The 27,735-nt window shown below is 45.0% G+C and overlaps 1 protein-coding gene and 1 long non-coding RNA gene across 2 annotated transcripts in view; both read right to left on the reverse strand.

The window, feature by feature from the left end:
- Positions 1 to 2,803, reverse strand: part of LOC311098628 (SPRY domain-containing SOCS box protein 4-like) — a gene marked incomplete at its 5' end in the record, with an annotated part of 63,457 nt that extends 60,654 nt beyond the window's left edge. The window contains one exon of the mRNA XM_084139160.1: positions 2,071 to 2,803. Coding sequence (XP_083995286.1) covers positions 2,071 to 2,803 — 733 coding nt within the window. The remainder of the gene's footprint in view (positions 1 to 2,070) is intronic.
- A 51-nt stretch (positions 2,804 to 2,854) lies between these two features.
- Positions 2,855 to 27,735, reverse strand: part of LOC311098722 — a 63,034-nt gene continuing 38,153 nt past the window's right edge. Inside the window, exons 2-3 of the long non-coding RNA XR_014609660.1 lie at positions 25,995 to 26,082; positions 2,855 to 3,017 (exon numbers count right to left, since the gene is read on the reverse strand). This is a non-coding gene — a long non-coding RNA (uncharacterized lncRNA). The remainder of the gene's footprint in view (positions 3,018 to 25,994; positions 26,083 to 27,735) is intronic.

The following is a 27,735-nucleotide window of genomic DNA, read 5'->3' on the forward strand; positions in this document are numbered from 1 at the left end:
GCGGATGGTCTCCTGAGGGATCTCCTCCCAGACCTGGACTAAAGCATCCGCCAACTCCTGGACAGTCTGTGGTGCAACGTGGCGTTGGTGGATGGAGCGAGACATGATGTCCCAGATGTGCTCAATTGGATTCAGGTCTGGGGAACGGGCGGGCCAGTCCATAGCATCAATGCCTTCCTCTTGCAGGAACTGCTGACACACTCCAGCCACATGAGGTCTAGCATTGTCTTGCATTAGGAGGAACCCAGGGCCAACCGCACCAGCATATGGTCTCACAAGGGGTCTGAGGATCTCATCTCGGTACCTAATGGCAGTCAGGCTACCTCTGGCGAGCACATGGAGGGCTGTGCGGCCCCCCAAAGAAATGCCACCCCACACCATGACTGACCCACCGCCAAACCGGTCATGCTGGAGGATGCTGCAGGCAGCAGAATGTTCTCCACGGCGTCTCCAGACTCTGTCACGTCTGTCACATGTGCTCAGTGTGAACCTGCTTTCATCTGTGAAGAGCACAGGGCGCCAGTGGCGAATTTGCCAATCTTGGTGTTCTCTGGCAAATGCCAAACGTCCTGCACGGTGTTGGTCTGTAAGCACAACCCCCACCTGTGGACGTCGGGCCCTCATACCACCCTCATGGAGTCTGTTTCTGACCGTTTGAGCAGACACATGCACATTTGTGGCCTGCTGGAGGTCATTTTGCAGGGCTCTGTCAGTGCTGCTCCTGCTCCTCCTTGCACAAAGGCGGAGGTAGCGGTCCTGCTGCTGGGTTGTTGCCCTCCTACGGCCTCCTCCACGTCTCCTGATGTACTGGCCTGTCTCCTGGTAGCGCCTCCATGCTCTGGACACTACGCTGACAGACACAGCAAACCTTCTTGCCACAGCTCGCATTGATGTGCCATCCTGGATGAGCTGCACTACCTGAGCCACTTGTGTGGGTTGTAGACTCCGTCTCATGCTACCACTAGAGTGAAAGCACCGCCAGCATTCAAAAGTGACCAAAACATCAGCCAGGAAGCATAGGAACTGAGAAGTGGTCTGTGGTCACCACCTGCAAAACCACTCCTTTATTGGGGGTATCTTGCTAATTGCCTATAATTTCCACCTGCTGTCTATTCCATTTGCACAACAGCATGTGAAATTTATTGTCAATCAGTGTTGCTTCCTAAGTGGACAGTTTGATTTCACAGAAGTGTGATTGACTTGGAGTTACATTGTGTTGTTTAAGTGTTCCCTTTATTTTTTTGAGCAGTGTATATCGACAGTGCAGTAAACAAAGAACCCAGTTCATTGCGAAGCTAAATTACTTTCGGTAGATAATGACAGAACCAGATACTGTAGGCAGATATGGTTCTGCTTTGCGTCTTTATCTGCCCTCTGATGTTCTGAACGGTAATTGTATATTTTCCACAAAAGTATCCTATAATGACGCAAGGTAAAGTTCTATGTTCTACGCACCCTTCAAAGCAGGGCTCCCCAACTTATTTGTCCCCCAAGTTCTGAGCAACATCAGCAACAAAAATATACATAAAAATATATATTTAAAAAACGCTAGCAAATCAGCTCCAAGTGAATTTATTTTTGGAAATCTGTTCCAAAGTATTCGCACGCATAACAGAGAGATACGTGATCTAATATATACGTAAGCAAGGTTTGAAATGATTATGTTTTTGTCAAATATTACATCTGTTTGGGCTTCTTGCTGTCAATTTGCAGTCTACAAATTATTTATAATTATGTTCCCGGCCCCCTGACCATCCGCTCAAGTCCCGGGGCTGAAACTAGTTGATGATCCCTGCTTTAAAGGCTTGCTTTCCTCATCTGCTCTCCTTCATGACCACTTTGGTTGAAAGGACCTCCCACCATGCTGCTTCTAATATCCTGTCTGATCATTGGTAATGAAGAAAAAGGAGATGGGTAGAGGAGACTAATTGAGCATTTTTCGATGTTGTCTACTATTAGTATATCATTGTATTACCATCTTATATAATGACGCATTGCAAATACCTCTACTTATTAAATCCTGTGAGAGATAGAAGAAGGACAGGGGAGGAAGGAGGAGATGACACTTACGATCCAGTCCGTTGGCATATCTCATGCTGATCTCACAGTGGCCCCACACGGCGCTGACGATGGGGTACAGCTTCTTCCCCTTCAGGCCTCTGAATGCCACACCCAGGTACTGTCCGTCCACCATGAAACTCAACGTGCCCTCGTCCATATCCAACACCACTAGAAGAGCGTCCGGCAATACGAAAGCCTCCTCGGGCTCTAAGAAGCACGGATACGAAGGTAGGGAAGCCTGGGCCCGGTTCTTACTATCGTGGTACAGTCGGTTCCTGCCCAAGTCCCACCCCCAGGACTCTAAATCACTGCCCACTAGTGCTGTGTAGCCGACCGAGTGTAAGGGGGCGTCGGCTGTGGCTACTCCCACAACGGCGTGTGTCCCTCGCTGTCTCGCCGGCCAGTGGATCCGCCAGACATGGAGCCCCCGCGTGTAGCCCACCCTGCCACGGATGCAGTCGGTGCTCTGCGCTACAGGATGGCGGTGGAAGGTCAGTTTGTCCTCCTCCTTGATGAAAACGTTGAGCGAGCGGTCCTCCGGGTTCCAGGCATGGCGGAGCTGGAGGTCAGGGGGCGCGGGCGGCATGTCCAGCAGCAGGTCCAGCCGCGGCGGCTTGTAGAAGTCAGGGCCCCGCAGCTCGGGGTGGAGGTGCCGGCGATGGGCCGACGGGCGGAAGGAGGGCGAGCCACCCTCGCCACGACTGTCCACTGACTTGACGCCGCCAGAGATCTTCTGACCCATGGTGTCGGCGAGAAGGGGGGTGGGGGGGGGGGGGGGGGGGGGGGGGGGGTTGTTAGTTTGGGTCGGTTTGGTCCTCAGTCACCCCGGCGTTACTTCATTAAAGCAGATTTTTCGGTGCAGTAACCAGGGGAACCACAGGGAGCGGTGATGATGCACTCCTGTCGGTGGCTGACTCCACAACGCCGCCTTCAAAAGGGGGCCACCGATGACACTCCTGAGAGGAGAAAGCAGAGAGAGAAGAATGTGAGTGCATGTAAGGGTACGTTACAGCTTGTTATGACTACTCCGTTCTCTGTTCTGGCCCGATTCACTGCCTCCCTGCAAAACACACTCAAACAAAGTTCTAGAGACCAGAGAAAGAGAGATAATAAGTGTGAGCGAGAGAAAGAGCTATATCAAAACACACCAACAGTGAGATACCTCCCCTAGAGTAGAACTCAGAGGACGCGAACGCTCATTTAGATAATGCATTTTTAATGAGCGCCTTTCAGAAAAGCAGCTGAGTCGGCAAAAAGAAAAAACAGGAGGGAAAACAAATAAAAAAATGCACATTTTATTGCTCCATCCCCTTGAGCTTCCAAAGCCAAAAAAATAACATATTCCAAAAAAAATCCCTCTTTGCCGCAGGCGAAACGTCATTGATCCATGGTGATGTGAAAAAAAAACGCTCCACTAGATAATGGAAGATTGGCTGATAAGCTAAAAATACTAGGGCCCTATGTAACACTAGCAGGCAGTTCCTGTTTGGACAAACAAAGTCACACACCCTGCTTGGCCACCCACACACAGTTCCTGCTCAGCTGAAATGACGCATCAGTCTCTTCCAGGAATGAGGGATAGCTCGTCCTGAACATAGGGAAAGGGACACTCATACCACAGACTGACACACCTCTTGGGGGTAGACAGACACACACGTATATACAGCTGACAGTTACAGTATATACGGTACTGTACTGTACACACAGATGTCAGACTGTGAAAGACTGTTGCTATGTAAGCCAATATCCACAGACACAAATACAGTACTGGACAACACTCAACACTCAGAGTGAGGTCATCGACAGCCTGAGAGAGAGGTCTGTCTATGTAAGTTAACAGGAAGGAAGGTGACCAGACACCCCCCACCCCCCCTTCTCTGTCTTCCATTAAATGAGAAGAGGAATGAGGTCATGAGAGTTGGCAGAGTGTGTGTGGCACCAGAGTTCAGTTCCCAGCAGGGAAGTGTGTGTGTGTGTGTCCAATGAACTGTTCAGAGTGTGTCATAAGTGGGCAGGTGGGTTAGGGCTGGGTGCTTATGGAAGTTTCTGGGAGAATGTCATTAGCTACTCAGTAACTGTAGCCAAATTGTAGTTGTGTGTGTGTGTGTGTGTGTGTGTGTGTGTGTGTGTGTGTGTGTGTGTGTGTGTGTGTGTGTGTGTGTGTGTGTGTGCATGTGTGTATTGTTGTGTTACTAGGTGTAGTTCTGTACAAGTGTCTTTCTCAGTATTGTCTATGTGTCTATGGCTGCGTTTACACAGGCAGCCCAATTCTGATATTTTCCCAAATGATTGGCAAAAGAGCTGATCTGATTGGTCAAAAGATGAATTAGTGGGGGAAAATATCAGAATTGGGCTGCCTGTGTAAACGCAGCCTTAGTGTGCATGTGTTTTTTTACTGTGTGTGTACCTTTGTGTTATTTTGTGTGTGTGTGTGTGTGTACAGCATGTCCATTACTCGCATTCCCCCCCAGATGGCTCCTCTCCATCGAGCTCAGCTGGCCTAGACCCAGTCTGGGAGGGCATGTGGGTGGCAACCTATGCGTTACGCCTTCCTTAAGGGGGTGCTTGACCTATGACCTGCATTGTCACGGTCACCATCGCCACGGTTACCCCTCAGAAGGCAGTTGTCGTGAAGAGCTGCAACATGGTCCTACCATCTGTTGTTTACATTTAGATCCTACCGTCCCATTTGAGTTAGATCGCTCTCTCTCTCCCTCGCTCCCCCCAGCCTTCTGCCGACTCATTTAGGAGAGTCTGCTCTTCTCCGTCATCACCTCTTCTTTTAGTTGGGCTAGACAGGTATGGCAGTTAGGGGAGCAGAAAGGATAGCATTTAGGATGGGAAAGATCTTTCTTGAGGGAGAAAGAGGGAGACAAAGAGAAAGGCATAATGAAATGGAGGTATAGGAAGAGAGAGAAAGAGAGAAAAAGAGAGAGAGAGAAAGAGAAAAAGAGCGAGAGAGAGAGAAAGAAAAAGAGCGAGAGAGAGAGAAAAAGAGAGCGAGAAAGAGAGAAAGAAAGGAGAAAGAGAGAAAGAGAAAGAGAGAGAAAACGAAAGAGAAAGAGAAAGAGAGAGAGAGAAAGAGAAAAAGAAAGAGAAAGAGAAAAAGAGAAAAAGAGAGAAAAAAGAGAAAGAAAGAGCGAGAGAGAGAGAAAGAGAGCGAGAGAGAGAAAGAGAGCGAGAGAGAGAAAGAGAGCGAGAGAGAGAAAGAGAGAAAAAGAGAAAGAGAGAAAGAGAAAAAGAGCGAGAGAGAGAGAAAGAGAGCGAGAGAAAGAGAGTGAGAGAAAAAGAGCGAGAGAGAAAAATAAAAAAGAGAGAAAAAGAGAGAGAGAGCGAAAGAGAGAACAGGCACAGACCGAAAGAAAAAAAGCGACTGGAAAAGACAGAATCAGACAAAGGGAGGTTTAACGTTGGGGGGATGTGACTTGGCCACCTTCCCTCTAACATCCCTAAAAAAAATCCCTAAAATAATCCCTGTTGCATAATGTGTGGATGAAATCATTGCTCAGTCCCTTCTGCCTCATAGCCAGGCTTTCATGCATATCCAACATGCCCTGACTTGGTAGACAGGCTTTGATGTGACACACACACACACACACACACACACACACACACTCGCACTCTCACAGACACAGCTGCTTGTCTGGCTGACATTCTTTTTCTTGTCACAGTAGAGTCATTACCTCAGAACAGCCACGCACACACACAAACACAAGATGGAGGACTTCTAGGGAAAACTCCTCATAATAATGTCTGGGAAATTACCAAATGATCATGGTCTGTCACAGTCTGTCGGCTTTACAGGAGGAAGAACCCAGGCCAGCCTGTAAATGGTCATCCAAAACAGTGTGTGTTTAAACAGACTAACACATGCAGCCCTGGTTCCAATTAGAAGTGTGTGTATTGCTATGAGTGAACTGCAGTGAAGAGTAAGGCCTATATAAACTATTCTAAACAACCTTTAGCGTCTACATAGTTGAGATTCATTTCTAGTGAGGATATGCCATGGGTAGGTAGATTGTATGCTGTATGTTATTATTTAGAGTATGTCAAAATACAGATGGAATTCCACAGGATGATTCGTCTAAGAGATAAGGTAAGATAAGAACTCCATCCTGCTAACGGTGGCCCATTACTTCTATTAAGCCATCGAGATAAGACTACCCCCTGGGGTCCCCATTGATTTGGTTGTAATGTTTGAGTCACTCAGATATCATATGAACACAGAGAAGACGTCGCAAAATGCAAAAAAGAATTGCAGGAAATAAGCTTTAAAACTGCTAAATGTACGCTCCGCCAACAAGAGAGGCGTGAACAATGATGTGTACATACACTAAATGTCTGACAGGGGGCGCTGTATTGAAGCCAACAGCCATTTTGGTACTTCTCCGCCATTGTAAAAATGATTTAGGAAGCTATAGAAATGCATTTATTAATGTCTACACACGTTTTTGACAAGTATATTCTATTACACACACATTAATGCATAGATTTAAATTACGTTATGTGAACTGAACAAAACCATGCATGGGTCACGAGGTGGGGGTTTGTTACTATGATGATAAATGACAATATCCATCTGAACCTTTGCCACATAGGAAATGTGTGTGACCGGACCTTCTCAAATAGTACCCGTGACATACGCCCACCCCTTTCTCCTCGCCCTACCTTTGTTTCCTCATCCCTCTCTCAGTAAACCATCAGCGAAGGGTAAAACAGCACTTACACCCTATCAATGGGTACAAATTATATCACGCTGCCGACAAAATGCCCCAAGCTATTTTCAGTGCTGCAATAAATGAATGCGTGACAGGCAGAGATGTCTACACATACACACTACTGTGATATGCCGTGTGTTTTGGACGGCTAGCCTTTATGGGCATTTTAATGGTTATTGAGCACTTGGTTAAATTCGCACCAATTTATCAGTTTGAATTTACACTGAACAAACCTATAAACACAACAATTTCAAAGGCGACGGATGAATGGCATGACAATGGACCTCAGGTAGCGCTGTTGCGGTGACTGTATTACCGACACACCAGCAGTCATAAATCATGACCGCAGTAAAATTCCACGTGACCATTGAGTCACGGTAATCTCCTCTTATGCACTCTGGACATGCTTTGGTAGTACCCAACTTGCTAACGACCATCAGGTCCTAATGGCCTGGTACTCAGGGCTCTATTGTCCCTCTAACCACTCTGACATCAATGCAAATCGAAAATCACATCAAACACTTATCAAAACAGTATCCTGCTTTTAAAACTCATGTCACTGTGATGATCAATTTGAAGAAAGAAGTTCAACAGCAGGTTGAAACTGAGTGTAAAACATGTTCGTTATGTATGTTGTTTCAAAGCCTAACACAATGAAATGGACAGCACTTTCTAAGGTGATGATTAATTTAAAACATCCATTCGCTTATAAGAGCTTATGAATCCAATCCCTAAAAAAAAACCTGTATTAAAATTATGATTGTGCCTTATACAATACATAGCCTACCGCATATTACTCATGGCAGAAAAAAAAACATTAAAACAAAACTGATTTAAGATGTCTTTGGTACATAATTGGTCTAGCCTATACTCCAAAATTAAACAAATTTGAGTAATCCGCCTTTGATGTGGACTGTATTATTATACATACTGGATAGCGTGGTTACCTTATGCTACGCTCCAAAATGTATATCCACAAGTCTGGGAGAGAACATATAGCCCTAGGCGATGCTGTTGGTTCATTGATTGTGCAGGGCGACTTACAGGTAGCCTACAATTATAGTAGATTTGTATTTTATTTTGAATAGCCTAGTAGTAGGGATTTTTAATTGGGTGGCACTTTACCTTTAGCTATACAGAATATCTCACCACCATGCGTTTCCATCTCCTCCTCTCTCTCCTTTATTCCTTTCTCAAGCATGAAGAGAGGCTGTCAACAGTTTAGTGAAATATGTTTAGTTGCGAAAACATGTTACTATCAATGTTTCAGAACAGATTTCACTTGGTTTCCCAAATTAAGCACTGGGTAGCTCCAGGAACAGGGTTGGAGAGCCCATGGCATACAGCATTTGGGCGGAATATCACCTGTCGGGCAGCGAGAGCATGCTCTTCAAACAGTGGTTGATGTGTGGAGTGAAATAAGTGTTCTTATATTAATTTCTCAGCTGCTCATATTAAGCACAGCTCCGCTATAAAACCGAAGTAGCCTACCAGGCATCATTGAAAAATGGACCGGCAGGAAAGCACGCAGCCTCCATTCGCTATTTGAGTGCATACAGATGCCATGTCTTTTTTCCTCTGCCCATTCTAAATCAAAACTAATTTTACACCCACAGAAAAGTCTAAAGCGCTCCGACACCCACAGAAAAGTCTATAGCGTTCCTACACCCACAGAAAATCCATTCATTTATTTTCCATACACCCCCCCCCCCCCCCCCACACACACACACACAGCCCTGTGGCATCATCCATAAACTTCTCAAGGAGCACTGCACTCCTTACATTTTTCACACTTTTCTGTTGTTCAAGCATGTCTGCTTCTGTATTCTGAAAAGGGGATGAAATAGTCCCAGACATTAATGCTAAAATCCCAGACATTCAAACATGTATTAACCAATTCGGTAGGGCAGGGTATGGCTCAACACCAAACATTTTAGGAGACTACAAAAAAGTAGACTAAAATCATTCAAAACACGATTACATGCAACAGCTGTTTAGCGTATTAGATGGCTGGCTTTAGGACCATGTAGAGCATCGCTCAGAGAGAGAAGATGCTACCCTGTGTGCCTTTCTCTCAGCAGAGAGAAGAGACCATGCCAGACAATTTACTTTGCCGGTCAGCCGTTTAGGCAGTGTGCCGACTGCTTTGAATTTGATGTTGGCATTTAAATTCGGCATTGTAAGCCCCAAAGCCAGCTGTTTTATGCACCGGTTACTTTCACATTGATCTAGGCGGCGCGTCCAATAGGCTAGGGGAAGATAAGCTTTCCCTAAATTAAACTGAATTAGTCAAAATTAGCTAATGTCATTAATAGTGTCTATACAGAAATAAATAAAATCATTGAAAATACTACACCAGAGAGCATGATTTGGCCACAGAGGATCATTAGCTTATTTAAAAAATGTGGATTGTTTTAAGCAAACAATTTGGGAAGCGCGCAGCAAATAGCCTACCAAACAGCTGATTGTTGAGTTGCAGCGGTCAGTGAAAAGCAGTTAAATAGGCCTAAGCCTATCGCAATATTTCAAAATACAATCGCAGGAAAAACAGTTTAGAAAGCAAATGGCCATTGCTGAAAAGAGAAGACAAAGGAAGACTAATCTGTCTGTAGTTGTAAAAAAATTCAACTTCCAATTGAGCGAACAGTAGCCTATCTTATTGGCACCAGCAGAGCGCATCGGCCATATCCCCAGTGAGTGTGCATATTCACTGTCTTTATCATTGGATCAGTCCCAATGGAAAGTTCTTTTTGGGACAATAATTCCCTCCTCGGGCTAGATGGACGTCATATTGTACAATTTATGTCTCCCCTTTTCGTAGGCCTAGATTAGATGTTGCATCTGTTTGTAAGTGTCAGCAGAGTAGGCAACTAATTTGTGTGGTATATTTTTTTTTTGCTTATGTGTCTCCAGTCATAAAGTGTAGCAGAATTGCATGTAATTCGTTTATAAAAAAAGGCCACATTTTTCCTGTGCAAAGAAAAAAAAGAGAAGAAATGTCTCCGATTAGGCGACTATGTCACTACACGCTCAGGCATTCATTGTTCAGCACTGTCTGTTTTGCTTACAGTGATTTACTTATATTATTAGCCTAAATTATGACTATGCAATCTACTCATCACATTAGGAATAGTAGCCTATCTTACATTAGTCTGCAAATGCGATGATGGATGCATGCTATCCTTTATTATAAAGGTGCAACTTTATGGTGAAAAAATTGCTTCCCCAAAACTCGCGCCGCCTATGGATGTCGGCATTTGAAGTCGGCTTGATAGCTTGTATTATGAATCTAGTTTATTAGGTACACCCATCTAGTACTGGGTTGCCTCTACAACAGCCTGAATTATTCGGGGCATGGATTCTACAGCCCGTTCTTTGCCTGTTTGTGGCCCCGCCTGTTAGCTTGCACGATTCTTGCCATTCTCCTGCGACCTCTTTCATCAACGAGCTGTTTTCACCCAGAGAACTGCCGTTGACTGGATGTTTTTTGTTTGTCGCACCATTCTCGATAAACCCTAGACACTGTCGTGTGTGAAAAGCCCAGGAGGCCGGTCGTTTGAGATACTGGATCCGGTGCTCAAAGTCGCTTGGGTCACTCGTTTTGCCCATTCTAACATTCAATCGAATAGTAATTGAATGCCTCGATGCCTGTCTGCTTGCTTTATATAGCAAGCCACGGCCACATGACTCACTGTCTGTAGAGTGAACCATTTTCGTGAGCGGGCTGGCCACTGAGTGTATTTCACGTTGTGTATTCGCCGTTCCACAAGTAAAGTCAATTTATGACAAGGTTGAGTAGTTGTTGACATAGTATATGCCGTTCCAAAGACCTTTAAACCTAACATTACAATAGTAATTAATGGCAGGGGACATTTGTTTTTTGCTTTTCTCCAAATAGCATTTTAGAGTTAACCCTAACCACACCCCCACACACACCCCACTTTATCATATCCTAGGTTTAGCTGAACTGACGCCAGTGGTACAAACTCATAGAAGGGTACATAACACACACAGAACGTTGCATGCTAGGGTTACGGAGGCACACACAACATACCAACCCAAAACACACACACATAAACAATAGGGATTTGAACACACAGTATGGGCCAGAGAAACCCCCCACAACCACTGCTACTCTCTAATCACCTTATCTAAGAAAGGTGGAGAGAGAGAGAGACACACACAGAATGGCAGACAGAGAGAAAGAGGAAGGAGTGAGTGATAACAAGCCAAGCGAGAGGTCAGCAGCTGACAAAACAAAAGGGATGAAGTCAGAATGAAGCCCCGTTATCTAACCATCCCAGCAGCACAGCTCGGATTTACCCCCTCCCCCTCCAACCTAAACATGGTAGGACAACAGACAGAAACCTATAGCTGTCGCACAAACCATTTTAGATGAATGGGGGGGAGGGGGGGGGGGGGGGGTATAGAAGTCAATAGGTATTGAAAACATCAGGTTTTATAATAGATATCAGGATTCAGGAGTAGCTATGCTTTTAATGTCATTAATGGGAGGGAAATCCGAGGATGGCATATGGGAGAATTCCCGACACACACGGAGCGGAGGAGGGGAGAGTATCCTGTACAGCTGGGGCCTCTGGTCCATTAGGGGGATTAACAACGGGACAGGGAAGAGAGAGGAAACACGCAGCATCTGGGAGAAAGCTGGTCAGCCATGAGAGAGCTGCAGGAGGATGCCACACGCAGACACACACACACACACAAAATAATGAACTCTTAGCTACAGAATATATAGAGTAAAATAAACAGTACACGAACAGAGTGTGTCACGAGGTATCAGCATCCCTCATTCACACATACAAAAACTTACTTTCTCACAACCCATCAACAACCGCTCTACCATGCTCCCTCTCTAACACTCATTCTCTCTTAAACAAGCCACTTACAGTAGTAACAGTAGCGTAGCTCTTCTCTGTGAAACTCTGTGTCTCCTGTTCCACCTCAAAGCCGATAAAAAACAAATCCCAAGAGAAGAGTAGTGATAAAAGCGCTCCCTCTCTCCGTTGTAGAAAGAACAGAAGAAGAGAAAAGAGGAGAACTGAAGCCAGTTGAGTCCTGCTGAGGGAAAGACCCCTCTCTTCCCTCCCTCCCTGCCTGGCAGAAGCTAAGCCGTTCGGCCGCTATCGCTACTGTTCCTGACCTCGGCGACTCTTCTTGTTGCCGTGGCGTCCGTCGCTACGGCGTCTGTCGCTATCGAGCACTCTTCTTCTTCAGAGTTAGTTTCAGTTCCTGTTCAGCACAGAGCGAGAGCGCGAGAGAGAGAGAGAGAGAGAGAGAGAGAGAGAGAGAGAGAGAGAGAGAGAGAGAGAGAGAGAGAGAGAGAGAGAGACAGAAGGAAGAGGAGGAGGATAAGAGGGAAGGGTGGCTGCCTCATGCTGAAAGCCAAACCCCTCTGATCTCATCAAGCAAGGTTACCGACGGCGACCAGACAGACGGGCAGCTGGGGGGATACGCCCATTTCATTTCCCCCACCCCCATCTGAGCCCAACCAACCCCTTCTGCCAAACAGATACCGAGAGACAGGCAGCAAACACACAAGATATATGCACACACACATTCTGATGGATAGAATGCCACACTTCTACAATCATATAGCCTCAGCCTATATTAACATACAGTGCAAAATATACACTTACTCACTCATATGGTAAATAGAAACGCAGATACATTTACAATCTATACAAACATGCCTTTTATGCACATTGAATCTAAGCACACATTTATACATACAACATAATACAAACATACATTTCATACACACATTTATACACATACAGCTGCATATAAACACAGTTATTTATGTGCTCCATCCCAGACACAGACACACATGTAGCTTGCATTATTTTAGTTTGACTGCTTTTTCCTGCCATAGACAGACCTAATAAAAAGGGAGGTGACAGTTCAGCTCAAGACACAGTACACACACATCCCTCTGGCAGCAGCACAGACAGCGTGAGTGTTCCATCATCATGAATGAGGCCCAGAGTATCTGAGTGGACTTCCTATTTCCTGGGCCACATGGATCACCGGGGAGCACTAACTGACACTACACCACACCGAGCCTAAACCTCTACCTCCCTGCACCACACATGCAGACTACTCAATCGCCCCCTTTCACCCTCCCCGTCCCACCTCAGCCCTCTACGGTGGAGCAAGGTAAAGGGGAAACGTATAGCACTGTAAAAACACACACCCTCGCTGCGGATCAACTGAGCCAAACATACTTCTAACCCCATTTACCTTTCCCCCACATATATACACATAAGCTAGCGCTAAAATGACTCACTGTTATTCCAGCCACGGAGGCTAGCCCACGTAGGTTAAACAGCCTACAATATAAGCAGTCACCGTAGGCTACACATAATATACATTACCAACGTTGTCTATTAGCAAGACATACACAAAAGTATGTGGACACCCTTCAAATGAGTGGAATCGGATATTTCAGCCCCACCCGTTGCTGACAGGTGTATAAAATCGAGCACACCACCATGCAATCTCCATAGACAAACACTGGCAGTAGAATGGTCCATACTGAAGAGCTCAGTGACTTTCAACGTGGCACCGTCATAGGATGCCTTTCCAACATATCAGACCCATTTCTGCCCTGCTAGAGCTTCCCGGTCAACTGTAAGTGCTGTTATTATGAAGTGCAAACGTCTAGGATCAACAACGGCTCAGCCGCGAAGTGGTAGGCCACACAAGCACAAAGAACGGGACCGCCGAGTGCTGATGCACGTAGCGCGTAAAAATCGTCTGTCCTCGGTTGCAACACTCACTACAGAGTTCCAAACTGTCTCTGGAAGCAACATCAGCACAAAAGCTGTTTGTCGAGAGCTTCATGAAATGGGTTTCCATAGCCGAGCAGCCGCTTCTCATCTCTGTCTAAGTGAATAATGCGATACGCCTCTGCCTGTAATATTTGATTGATAGGGGCTGGTCAAGTTTACCAGTCGGGCCTGGTGAAGACTCCATGTTGGAGGCCAAACTGTCTGCTTTCTGCTCCTCTGCTGTTCCTATCGGGAGTGCTCTGCAGGAGTGTCTGCTTCCTGCTCCTCTGCTGTTCCTATCGGGAGTGCTCTGCAGGAGTGTCTGCCCTATGATGGGGTGTGTGAGGTTTTCATCCCGACAATGACTTACACTGAATTGGGGTAGTGTGTGCGTTTAAGGGGGGTGGTTAGAAATACTGAACAGTAACGATTTCAGTTGAAGGGAAAATGACCACTGCTACATCCTGACAATGTTTATGAGGTTACTGCTTATGTGTGAGGAACTTGTCTCGAGCATAATTACAAAATGTAGAGACCAGAATAAGGGGAGGGGTGTGTGGAAAAACGAGCTATAGGCACGTCTCTCTCCACTATTGCGCACTGACTCCCGCCAATTCGTGCAAACTATTTGTTTCACTGTGTCAATTGTTTGTCAATGTCCCGTGACAATACACAACCGGTCAAAAGTTTTAGAACACCTACTCATTCAAGGGTTTTTCTTTATTTTTACTATTTTCTACATTGTAGAATAATAGTGAAGACATCAAAACTATGAAATAACACATATGGAATCATGTTTTAAATCAAAATATATTTTAAACATTCTTTGCCTTGATGACAGCTTTGTTCACTCTTGGCATCCTCTCAACCAGCATCACCTGGAATGCTTTTCCAACAGTTTTGAAGGAGTTCCCACATATGCTTAGCACTTGTTGACTGCTTTTCCTTCACTCTGCGGTCCGACACATCCCAAACCATCTCAATTTGGTTGAGGTCGGGGGATTGTGGAGGCCAGGTCATCTGATGCAGCACTCCATCACTCTCCTTCTTGGTAAAATAGCCATTACCCAGCCTGGAGGTGTGTTGGGTAATTGTCCTGTTGAAAAACAAATGATAGTCCCACTAAGCCCAAACCAGATGGGATGGCATATCGCTGTAGAATGCTGTGGTAGCCATGCTGGTTAAGTGTGCCTTGAATTCTAAATAAAATCACAGACAGTGTCACCAGCAAAGTACCCCCACACCATAATACCTCCTCCTCCATGCTTTACGGTGGGAACTACACATGCGGAGATCATCCGTTCACCCACACCGAGTCTCACAAAGACACGGCGGCTGGAACCAAACATTTCCAATTTGGACTCAAGACCAAAGGACAAATTTCCACTGGTCTAATGTCCATTGCTCGTGTTTCTTGGCCCAAGCAAGTCTCTTCTTGTTATTGGTGTCCTTTAGTAGTGGTTTCTTTGCAGCAATTCGACCATGAAGGACTGATTCACACAGTCTCCTCTGAACAGTTGATGTTGAGATCTGTCTGTTACTTGAACTCTGTGAAGCATTTATTAGGCCTGAAATTTCTGAGGCTGGTAACTCTAATGAACTTATCCTCTGCAGCAGAGGTAACTCTGGGTCTTCCATTCCTGTGGCAGTCCTCATGCGAGCCAGTTTAATCATAGCGCTTGATGGTTTTTGCGACTGCACTTGAAGAAACTTTCAAAGTTCTTGAAATGTTCCGTATTGACTGACCTTCATGTCTTAAAGTAATGATGACTGTCGTTTCTATTTGCTTATTTGAGCTGTTCTTGCCATAATATGGACTTGGTCTTTTACCAAATAGGGCTATCTTCTGTATACCCCCCCTACCTTGTCACAACACAACTGATTGGCTCAAAACGCATTAAGAAGGAAAGAAATTCCACAAATGAACTTTTAAGAAGGCACACCTGTTAATTGAAATGCATTCCAGGTGACTACCTCATGAAGCTGGTTGAGAGAATGCCAAGAGTGTGCAAAGCTGTCATCAAGGATAAGGGTGGCTATTTGAAGAATCTCAAATATAAAATATATTTTGATTTGTTTAACACCTTTTTGGTTACTACATGATTCCATATGTGTTATTTCATAGTTGTGATGTCTTCACTATTATTCTACAATGTAGAAAATAATAAAAATAAAGAAAAACCTTTGAATGAGTAGGTGTTATAAAACTTTCGGTAGTGTATATATTAAATCAGTGAATTTACTGTTAAATCTCTAAGCTACAGGACTGTTTTGCTAGCACAGACTGGAACATGTTCCGGGATTCTTCAGATGGCATTGAGGAGTACACCACATCAGTCACTGGCTTCATCAATAAGTGCATCGATGACGTCGTCCCCACAGTGACCGTACATACATACCCCAACCAGAAGCCATGGATTACAGGCAACATCTGCACTGAGCTAAAGGGTAGAGCTGCCGCTTTCAAGGAGCGGGACTCTAACCCGGACGCTTATAAGAAATCCCGCTATGCCCGCCGACGAACCATCAAACAGGCAAAGAGTCAGTACAGGACTAAGATTGAATCGTACTACACCGGCTCTGACGCTCGTCGGATGTGGCAGGGCTTGAAAACGATTACAGACTACAAAGGGAAGCACAGCCGCGAGCTGCCCAGTGACACAAGACTTCCAGACGAGCTAAACCACTTCTATGCTCGCTTCGAGGCAAGCAACACTGAAGCATGCATGAGAGCACCAGCTGTTCCGGATGACTATGTGATCACGCTTTCCGTAGCCAATGCAAGTAAGACTTTTAAGCAGGTAAACATTCACAAGGCCGCAGGGCCAGATGGATTACCAGGACGTGTACTCCGAGCATGTGCTGACCAACTGGCAAGTGTCTTCACTGACATTTTCAACATGTCCCTGACTGAGTCTGTAATACCAACATGTTTCAAGCAGACCACCATAGTCCCCGTGCCCAAGGACACTAAGATAACCTGCCTAAATGACTACCGACCCGTAGCACTGACGTCTGTAGCCATGAAGTACTTTGAAAGGCTGGTCATGGCTCACATCAACACCATTATCCCAGAAACCCTAGACCCACTCCAATTTGCATACCGCCACAACAGATCCACAGATGATGCAATCTCTATTGCAGTCCACACTGCCCTTTCCCATCTGGACAAGAGGAACACCTATGTGAGAATGCTATTCATTGACTACAGCTCAACATTCAACACCATAGTGCCCTCAAAGCTCATCACTAAGCTAAGGATCCTGGGACTAAACACCTCCCTATGCAACTGGATCCATGACGGGCCGCACCCAGGTGGTATGGGTAGGTAACAACACATCTGCCACACTAATCCTCAACACGGGGGCCCCTCAGGGGTGCGTGCTCATTCCCCTCCTGTACTCCCTGTTCACCCATGACTGCATGGCCAGGCACGATTCCAACACCATCATTAAGTTTGCCGAAGACACAACAGTGGTAGGCCTGATCACCGACAACGATGAGTCAGCCTATAGGGAGGAGGTCATAGACCTGGCCGTGTGGTGCCAGGATAACAACCTCTCGCTCAACGTGACCAAGACAAAGGAGATGATTGTGGACTACAGGAAAAAAAAGAGGACTGATCATGCCCCCATTCTCATCGACGGGGCTGTAGTGGAACAGGTTGAGAACTTCAAGTTCCTTGGTGTCCACATCACCAAAGAACTATCATGGTCCAAGCACACCAAGACAGTCGTGAAGAGGGCACGACAAAGCCTATTCCCCCTCAGGAGACTGAAAAGATTTGGCATGGGTCCTCAGATATTTCTACAGCTGCACCATCGAGAACATCCTGACTGGTTGCATCACCGCCTGGTATGGCAACTGCTCGGCCTCCGACCGCAAGGCACTACAGAGGGTAGTGCGTACGGCCCAGTACATCACTGGGGCCAAGCTTCCTGCCATCCAGGACCTCTATACCAGGCGGTGTCAGAGGAAGGCCCTCAAAATTGTCAAAGACTCCAGCCACCCTATAATAATAATAATATAATATGCCATTTAGCAGACGCTTTTATCCAAAGCGACTTACAGTCATGCGTGCATACATTTTTGTGTATGGGTGGTCCCGGGGATCGAACCCACTACCTTGGCGTTACAAGCGCCGTGCTCTACCAGCTGAGCTACAGAGGACCCTAGTCATAGACTGTTCTCTCTGCTACCGCACGGCAAGCGGTACCGGAGTGCCAAGTCTAGGTCCAAAAGACTTCTCAACAGCTTCTACCCCCAAGCCATAAGACTCCTGAACAGCTAATCATGGCTACCCGAACTGTTTGCACTGCCCCCCCACCCCCACCCCATCTTTTTACGCTGCTGCTACTCTTAATTATTTATGCATAGTCACTTTAACTCTACCCACATGTACATATTACCTCTGCACCGGTACCCCCCTGTATATATAGCCTCTCTACTGTTATTTTATTTTACTTCTGCTCTTTTTTTCTCAACACTTTTTTGTTGTTTTATTTTACTTTTTTTATTAAAAAATAAAAGCATTGTTGGTTAAGGGCTGTAAGTAAGCATTTCACTGTAATATATACACCTGTTGTATTCAGCGCATGTGGCCAATAAAATCTGATTTGAACATATTCCTCTATTAATTTAGAATGATTGGTTACGGAAATTGATAATTAAATATAATATACAGTTGAAATCGGAAGTTTACATACACCTTAGCCAAATACATTTACTCAGTTTTTCACAATTCCTGAAATTTACTCCTAGTAAAAATTCCCTGTCTTAGGTCAGTTAGGATCACCACTATTTTAAGAATGTGAAATGTCAGAATAATAGTAGAGAGAAGGATTTATTTAAGCTTTTATTTCTTTCATCACATTCCCAGTGGGTCAGCAGTTTACATACACTCAATTAGTACTTGGTAGCATTGCCTTTAAATTGTTTAACTTGAGTCAAACATTTCGGGTAGCATTCCACAAGCTTCCCACATTAACCTGGGTGAATTTTGGCCCATTCCTCCTAACAGAACTGGTGTAACTGAGTCAGGTTTGTAGGCCTCCTTGCTCGCACACACTTTTTCAGTTCTGCCCACACATTTTCTATAGGATTGAGGTCAGTGCTTTGTGATGGCCACTCCAATACCTTGACTTTGTTGTCCTTAAGCCATTTTGCCACAACTTTGGAAGTATGCTTGGGGTCATTGCCCATTTGGAAGACTCATTTGCGACCAAGCTTTAACTTCCTGACTAATGTCTTGAGATGTTGCTTCAATATATCCACATAATTTTCCTTCCTCATGATCTATTTTGTGAAGTGCACCAGTCCCTCCTGCAGCAAAGCACCCCCACAGCATGATGCTGCCATCCCCGTGTTTCATGGTTGAGATGGTGTTCTTCGGCTTGCAAGTGTCCCCTTTTTCCTCCAAACATAACAATGGTCATTACGGCCAAACAGTTCTATTTTTGTTTCATCAGACCAGAGGATATTTCTCCAAAAAGTGCGATCTTTGTCCCCATGTGCAGTTGCAAACCGTAGTCTGTCTTTTTTATGGCGGTTTTGGAGCAGTGGTTTCTTCCTTGCTGAATGGCCTTTCAGGTTATGTCGATATAGGACTCGTTTTACTGTGGATATAGATACTTTTGTACCTGTTTCCTCCAGCATCTTCACAAGGTCCTTTGCTGTTGTTCTGGGATTGATTCGCACTTTTCGCACCAAAGTACGTTCATCTCTAGGAGACAGAACGCGTCTCCTTCCTGAGCGGTATGACGGCTGTGTGGTCCCATGGCGTTTATACTTGCGTACTATTATTTGTACAGATGAACGTGGTACCTTCAGGCGTTTGGAAATAGCTCCCAAGGATGAACATGACTTGTGGAGGTCTACAATTATGTTTGAGGTCTTGGCTGATTTCTTTTGATTTGCCCATGCCAAGCAAAGAGGCACCGAGTTTGAAGGTAGGCCTTGAAATGCATCCACAGGTACACCTCCAATTGACTCAAATGATGTCAATCAGCCTATCAGAAGTTTCTAAAACCATGACATCCTTTTCTGGAATTTTCCAAGCTGTTTATAGGCACAGTCAACTTAGTCTATGTAAACTTCTGACCCACTGGAATTGTGATACAGTGAATTATAAGTGAAATAATCTGTCTGTAAACAATTGTTGGAAAAATTACTTGTGTCATGCATAAAGTAGATGCCCTAACCGACTTGCCAATATGATACTTTGTTAACAAGAAATTTGTGGAGTGGTTGAAAAACAAGTTTTAATGACTCCAACCTAAGTGTATGTAAACTTCCGACTTCAACTGTGTGTGTGTGTGTGTGTGTGTGTATATATATATGGAAATATCACTGTCATCTTTGAAATAACAGCGCTGTATAAATCAATCCAAAACTCATTTGCACCTCTACCTGCCTGCCGCCTGCTGAATAGTTGTCCTTACGACTAGTAGATACAGTGCAGAGGAGATAGGCTACAGATTTCACACCAACCAGTCACTTCAAAAGCACTCAATGATCTCAGAGTCTCTGCATTTGAACTTTGTTTATTGTGGTATAGCGTGACATAAGCAGAATTCAATATAATTCCAATGCAAGAACCCCAAAACATTTAGCCCCCTCGCCGATTTCAACTGCCCCCTTAGTCACTTTATCCTGGCACCGGGTCTGCTATAACCTCTCAATATAAACTCCTGCCGAATTAAGCATTTCTTGCAGTAAAATGATACACCAAATGAAACTTTTTCACTCAGGAACAGGAGTGGAGAAATATGATTTATTTATTTCAGGATCTAGAGAGAATGCGAATGACCAGTTAGATACCGTCTGTAGAGGTGCTGTCTTTATCATAAAACCTGATAGTCTTTCAACCACATAAAATATTAATCCAAGCCAAACTGAAATCTTATCAGAAATACGTTGGGTCGTTTTCACAGTTTTCTATTTCCTTACAACCGGTCAAACTGATGTAATTTGGAAATTTTGCACATAAACTCTTCCCAGTTTTTTGGGGGGTTATTGCATTTTCTCCCCCATCCCTAAACGTCTTTACTCCGCGAAAGAAGCAGAGATGACAGAAAACTTTACTGATGTCAACTAGATAAATCATTCATTCTATCAATTTATGACATTCTGGTGAGAAAGGATTTATTTATTCTTCTAAGGCAACATATAATGACAGAAGAGAGACTGCATTTATCTAATTATAGACGAGCTGACTAATAGCCTACCAAAATTTCGGAAATTATAAGCAGAAACATATCTAAATCAGGCAACAAAAAAATCCTGCACCCCCTGCCGTCTGACAGTAACCTACAGTGCATTTTCTATATTAGCGGGTTAGGGTCAGGCCTCAGATTGTCACTTTATCACATAGTCGGGCAGTTGCGGATGGATTATTAGCAATTGCAGGCGGTGTATGTGAACAAACAGCACCACTAGCGTGCGTGTGTGCTTGGATGAAAGGGTAAGTGTGTGGCGTTAGTGTGTGTGTGTGTGTGTGAGGGGTTTAATCTGAAAGGGGCCCCTCCCTCACACCCCATAAAGAGAATAGGGGTCCCCCATATTGTCAGCAAACTGCTCATAAAGGCCAAAGAGCGAAAGTGTGTGTGTGTGTGTGTGAGAGTGTGTGTGTGTGTGAGTGTGCCATCTTCTGCCAACACACGTGTCGTAGACAAAGCCTCCCAACGGTTCACACAAGGCCCAAGGGAGCGAGAGAGGGAGGGGGATGAATGGAGAGAAGAAGAAAAACAAAGCGGGGTACTAGAGCCCTAAGGGTTAGGATAGAGGAGGATGGAGAGGAAGAGAAGGAAGAGGAGGAGGTGGAGAAAGGAGGGATGCTCATCTGGCAGTCGTCAAAGTGACCCCGGACAGATGGCAAACAAACAGAAAGAGGAAAGGATCCGTTTGGAGAGGGTGATGGTGAAAGGGATGGGGAGGAGAGGGGGACAGAGGGAGGAGAGGAAGACTCACCCACTGCTCATCCATCGTCCCTCCTTCCATACGTGTGGACATTAACACACACAATCACACACCACAGACTGATGGGTTCAGGGGCCGGCCACAATTTAAGTCTCTCTGTACTGTGAATAATGTCCACTAACACCATGTAAGGGCACAGGAAACTACTCTACAGCAGGGTTCCCCAACTGGCAGCACGGCCATAAAAGATTGTATAAACACCAGCAAATCAGCTCCAAGTGACTTTAATTTTGCTAATCTGTTCCAAAGTATTCCCACGCATAACAGAGAGATATATGTGATCATATACAAATGCAAACAAAGTTTGAAATTATTATGTTTTAGTCAAATATTATATCTGTTTGAGCTTCTTGCGGTCAATTTGCAGTCTACAAATGATTTGTAATTATGTTCCGGCCCCCTGCCCATCCTAAGTACAGTAGGTAAGTAATAATCCTACAAAGGTTTACAATTGATACAGGTAAGCGGAGTAGGATGCTGGAGAGCTGAAGCAGTGTCAGGAAGAACAGAACGATATGTTTCCCTCTCTTTCTACCTCGCTGTCTTTCTCTCTCACACACTGTCTGTCTCTGTGTCAACATGCTTCTGGGGTCCCCGATAGCTGAAGGGACTAGAAACTGAATTTATGATTTGTATCCAGCCTCCATCTCCCCCTCTCTCCCCATCTCCATTTTTGTTTCTCGCCATCTCCCCCACATGTCGGTCTCTCTTCCTCTCTGTCCCTAACCCTCCCCCTCTCTCCATCTCTCCATCAATTTTGAGGAAGGCCCTCAAAATTGTCAAAGACTCCAGTCACCCTAGTCATAGACTGTTCTCTCTGCTACCGCACGGCAAGCGGTACCGGAGTGCCAAGTCTAGGTCCAAAAGACTTCTCAACAGCTTCTACCCCCAAGCCATAAGACTCCTGAACAGCTAATCATGGCTACCCGGACTATTTGCACTGCCCCCCCACCCCATCCTTTTTACGCTGCTGCTACTCTGTTAAGTATTTATGCATAGTCACTTTAACTCTACCCACATGTACATATTACCTCAACTACCTCAACTAGCCGGTGCCCCCGCACATTGACTATGCAACGGTACCCCCCTGTATATATAGCCTCCCTACTGTCACTTTATTCTATTGTATATATAGCCTCCCTACTGTCACTTTATTTTTTACTTCTGCTCTTTTTTTCTCAACACTTTTTTGTTGTTGTTTTATTCTTACTTTTTTGTTTAAAATAAATGCACTGTTGGTTAAGGGCTGTAAGTAAGCATTTCACTGTAATGTCTGCACCTGTTGTATTCGGCGCATGTGACCAATAAAATTTGATTTGATTTGATTTGATTTGATTTCTCCCCATACATTTCCTTCCATTTTCCAGTAAACCCCAGTTCTTGGGGTATAGACCGCCCTCACCCAGACTGTAGGGGTCATAAGGGGGTAAAAGGTTACAGGTCACAGTTAAATCTGATTGATGGCCTCCCCCCCTCCATCTCTATTTCCCTCTCTCCCTTCTTCCCTCCCATCCTGGCATCTGCTGTCTGCATCTGTCGCTCACAACCCCTTGTTGCCACGCGTCGAGTCTTCCCCTAGCTATCCCACAGTGCCCCTAAAATCACACACAATGGGAGAAAAAGAAATCCCTTTCCACTGTGAATTTGCCATTATTGTCAGGTTTAACTGTGAAATTGTAATAATAACAACTCAGCATATTGTCATTGGCTATTGTGCCAAAGAGGGCCATAGCTACATATGAGGACACAGGAGGTCCTGACCGCTGAATTCTTTTCAATAATAAGGAAAATCAATAACGGGTCAATGCCTAATTCCATTTCAATTGTTCCGCAAATTCTGTTTTTGCGTTACATTTTTCCAAGTTTCAGAATGTTCTGTTTTTCAGGTTTTACTCTCAAAATCACACTTTAATAGAAAAACAACCAAATTGGACGTTCTAAATCCATGTTTTTGAGAAACGGTTGTCATCATTACCATCATCGCTAATGACTACACAGTGGTAGACAAACGTGCACACACAGAGGGGCATTTGCGTGCCGTTGTCTCTTGAGAAAGTTGAAGGAAAATACATATCACTTGTATTTTGTTCATGTCTTACCATAATCTTGGACAAATTAATACATTTTACAAGTTCAATACATTTAGTTGATTTCACAGACTTTATAGGGCCCTATCTGGTGCATCAGTCACCTCACTCACAACTGGAAATCAATGCGCTAGCTCGAGCCTACCAACATAGTCAGGCACGATTCCAACACCATCATTAAGTTTGCCGAAGACACAACAGTGGTAGGCCTGATCACCGACAACGATGAGACAGCCTATAGGGAGGAGGTCATAGACCTGGCCGTGTGGTGCCAGGATAACAACCTCTCCCTCAACGTGACCAAGACAAAGGAGATGATTGTGGACTACAGGGAAAAAAAGAGGACTGATCACGCCCCCATTCTCATCGACGGGGCTGTAGTGGAACAGGTTGAGAGCTTCAAGTTCCTTGGTGTCCACATCACCAAAGAACTATCATGGTCCAAACACACCAAGACACTCGTGAAGAGGGCACGACAAAGCCTATTCCCCCTCAGGAGACTGAAAAGATTTGGCATGGGTCCTCAGATATTTCTACAGCTGCACCATTGAGAGCATCCTGACTGGTTGCATCACCCCCTGGTATGGCAACTGCTCTGCCTCCGACCGCAAGGCACTACAGAGGGTAGTGCGTACGGCCCAGTACATCACTGGGGCCAAGCTTCCTGCCATCCAGGACCTCTATACCAGGCGGTGTCAGAGGAAGGCCCTCAAAATTGTCAAAGACTCCAGCCACCCTAGTCATAGACTGTTCTCTCTGCTACCGCACGGCAAGCGGTACCGGAGCGCCAAGTCTAGGTCCAAAAGGCTTCTCAACAGCTTCTACCCCCAAGCCATAAGACTCCTGAACAGCTAATCATGGCTACCCGGACTACTTGCACTGCCCCCCCACCCCCACCCCATCTTTTTACGCTGCTGCTACTCTTAATTATTTATGCATAGTCACTTTAACTCTACCCACATGTACATATTACCTCAACTAGCCGGTGCCCCCGCACATTGACTCTGCACCGGTACCCCCCTGTATATAGCCTCCCTACTGGTATTTTATTTTACTTCTTCTCTTTTTTGTTGTTGTTGTTTTATTTTACTTTTTTATAAAAAATAAATGCATTGTTGGTTAAGGGCTGTAAGTAAGCATTTCACGGTAATGTCTACACCTGTTGTATTCGGCGCATGTGGCAAATAAAATTTGATTTGATTTGAGATTTGCATACAGTTCTTGTACCATACCGGGGTATACGGTATTACCGGCAGTGGACAGAAGAGAGCGCTATTTCTTTCCAAACATAAAAAATATATATTTTATCATAATAATAATAATAATAATGCTAACAAAGTACTAGTGAATTCCCATAGCTGATGCTAGCTAAATGCTATCAAGCGCAAGGGATCAAACTAATTGCAATTACCCCAGCTCATAAAGCTGTACAACTATGTCAAAAGGTTTGCTGTACACACAAAACAAATATTAGGCAGCAGGGATCTTGATTCAGGAGGGGATTGATTGTCTCTGCTGTAAAAAAAAAGAAGCTTGATCTCGCAAACTAGCCACATGCATAGCTGGAGAGAATGACAAACACTCTGTCTCTCTCTCTCTCTCTCTCTCTCTCAGGGCACCAGTCACTGGACAGTAGACTGGAGCAAGGCGCTATGAAGTTTCACCCTACATTCGCCAGGTTTAGGAGGCTTTCAGTGAGGAGGGACTGTGTGTGTAATGCACTCCTGTATATTCCCACATACAGCAATGTTTCCTCACCATTATTTACCAGGTTTATCGGGGTCAATGCAAATAATCCAAAAGGTCACCTAACACCACCACACCACCAGAGAGCTAGGGTCATACATGCTACTACTGACCTAGTTTCACTATGTGTGTTGTGTGCATTTCTATATAAGCCGCCCACTGAAAGAGAAGACTTAGCAGTACCCCAACCCCTTTGGTTTGGGCCGGCACGATACTGTGAAAAGGGTCCTGGCCCTTAAGTTGTCTACCCCTGAAACAGGTCATTGGAGCAGTGATCCTTCGTATCTCAGTTGGTAGAGCATGGCGCTTGTAACACCAGGGTAGTAGGTTCGATTCCCGGGACAACCCATACGTAAAATGTATGCACGCACACATGACTGTAAGTCGCTTTGGATATAAACACAAAAGGGTCTGCTAAATAGCATATATTAGTATTGTATTTAGCAATGTACATGTACCGTCTGCAATACACTTATAAGAATCACCAATATAACCACCCAGTTACACTCGCCCAAACCATGGGTCAGAAACATTCACCTACTAACAATACACTTGACTTTTAAGAATCAAATCAGTCAGGCAAGAATCCAACAAGATAAAGAGGAATGTATTACCTGTTGGTTCTTAGGAAAGCAACATCTTCAGTCTGTTGGTGAGCATCTGGTTCAAAGTTGAAAGATCAGTACAACATATGGTGTGAGTCTGCAACAGATAAACAAGAGAGAGATATTGAGTTATCAAGCAAACAGAGTAGAGGTCTTCACGTGCCAACCCAAACCCGATAAGTTGACCCTCGGATCCAGGTCGGATCTGATTGTCACTTGTCTCGGGTATGTGTAATTATAACTGATTTGCCGGTAAGGAACCATACAGACCCGAACGAGACTGCTGCAGTAGAGAAAGATACAATTCTCATTTATGCTGCTGCTCAGGCTTTTCACGAGCGGTGCGTGTAGCTTGTTGTTGTCGGCCAATCACAAGTCATCAGAGGCACTAGCCTCTGGCTCTGTGTGTGCCGTGGCATGCAAGTTAGGAGATCAATGGAATATGGAATTAAAATTATGCAATTAAAAGTTAAATGAGAAGGATAGTCTACAACAACCAAGAGCCAACAGGTAGGCTGCTGCTTAATACTTTAAATAGAGTTGTTGTTGTAATTGTGTAGGGGGGGGGGATAGCGTAGCTGGGTTTCTCAACTCCACGATATGTAGACCTCGGAGTTGGGTTGCACAACTCGCTGTCAGTCGAGTCACTGTCAGTCGATACGCGGAAACAGTCGGTGGTTGTATTTGATTAACGTTTAATTAAATAGTTGCGATTTCAGCAAACAAAAAAAGGCATGCAGCTACAAAGTACAAACATAGGTAAACAGTAATTGTTTAACAATTTATAGAGGCTCGATGTAGTCGGAGATACAGTCCACACACTCGTCGCCACTCAACTCCTTTGATGTGATGTACATTGTGGAGTTGAGAAAAAATTGGCTAGGGAAAGCCAACCTAGCTAGCTAGCTTAACTAGCTTGTCTTCTCGGTTTGATAATAATTCTGCTGCTTCACTCACTCGGATCGGATCTGGACCCGACCGGGTCTATACGGGGCCAGGTCTGGTTGTCCTCGGGTCTGTTTGGACTGGGTCTCCATATTTTAAATGGTTATTTATTTGAGTAAGCCCCGGGTCCATTTTGGAACGGGTCCCAACTTTTTGGACCTGAGAAGACCTCAACAACGGAGAAAACAACACATGGAAGGATGTAAGTTGAGTGTGTGAAAAACAAGGCCTATGTGAACCGATAGTTTTCAGCTGCAGCAGCAGACATGGCTCCCGGTAGAAGTTGCCCTTAGGCACAGATCTAGGATCAGCTTACCCACCCTGAAATGTACTTTTCCTGTTGAAAAGGGATATCCCAAGTATAAACACAGTAAAGTACACACACTAAAGGGTGTTTTTTAGACAACTGCAACATTCAACGACGAGACAGCCTATAGGGAGGAGGTCAGAGACCTGGCCGTGTGGTGCCAGGATAACAACCTCTCCCTCGACGTGATCAAGACAAAAGGAGATGATTGTGGACTACAGGAAAAAGAAGAGCACACCCCCATTCTCATCGACAAGGCTGTAGTGGAGCAGGTTGAGAGCTTCAAGTTCCTTGGTGTCCACATCACCAACAAACTAACATGGTCCAAGCACACCAAGACAGTCGTGAAGAGGGCATGACAAAGCCTATTCCCCCTCAGGAGACTGAAAAGATTTGGCATGGGTCCTCAGATCCTAAAAAGGTTCTACAGCTGCACCATCGAGAGCATCCTGACTGGTTGCATCACTGCCTGGTATGGCATCTGCTCGGCCGCCGACC

Source organism: Coregonus lavaretus (genome assembly GCF_964263955.1).
Source record: "Coregonus lavaretus genome assembly, chromosome: 23".
Taxonomy (NCBI): Eukaryota; Metazoa; Chordata; class Actinopteri; order Salmoniformes; family Salmonidae; genus Coregonus; species Coregonus lavaretus.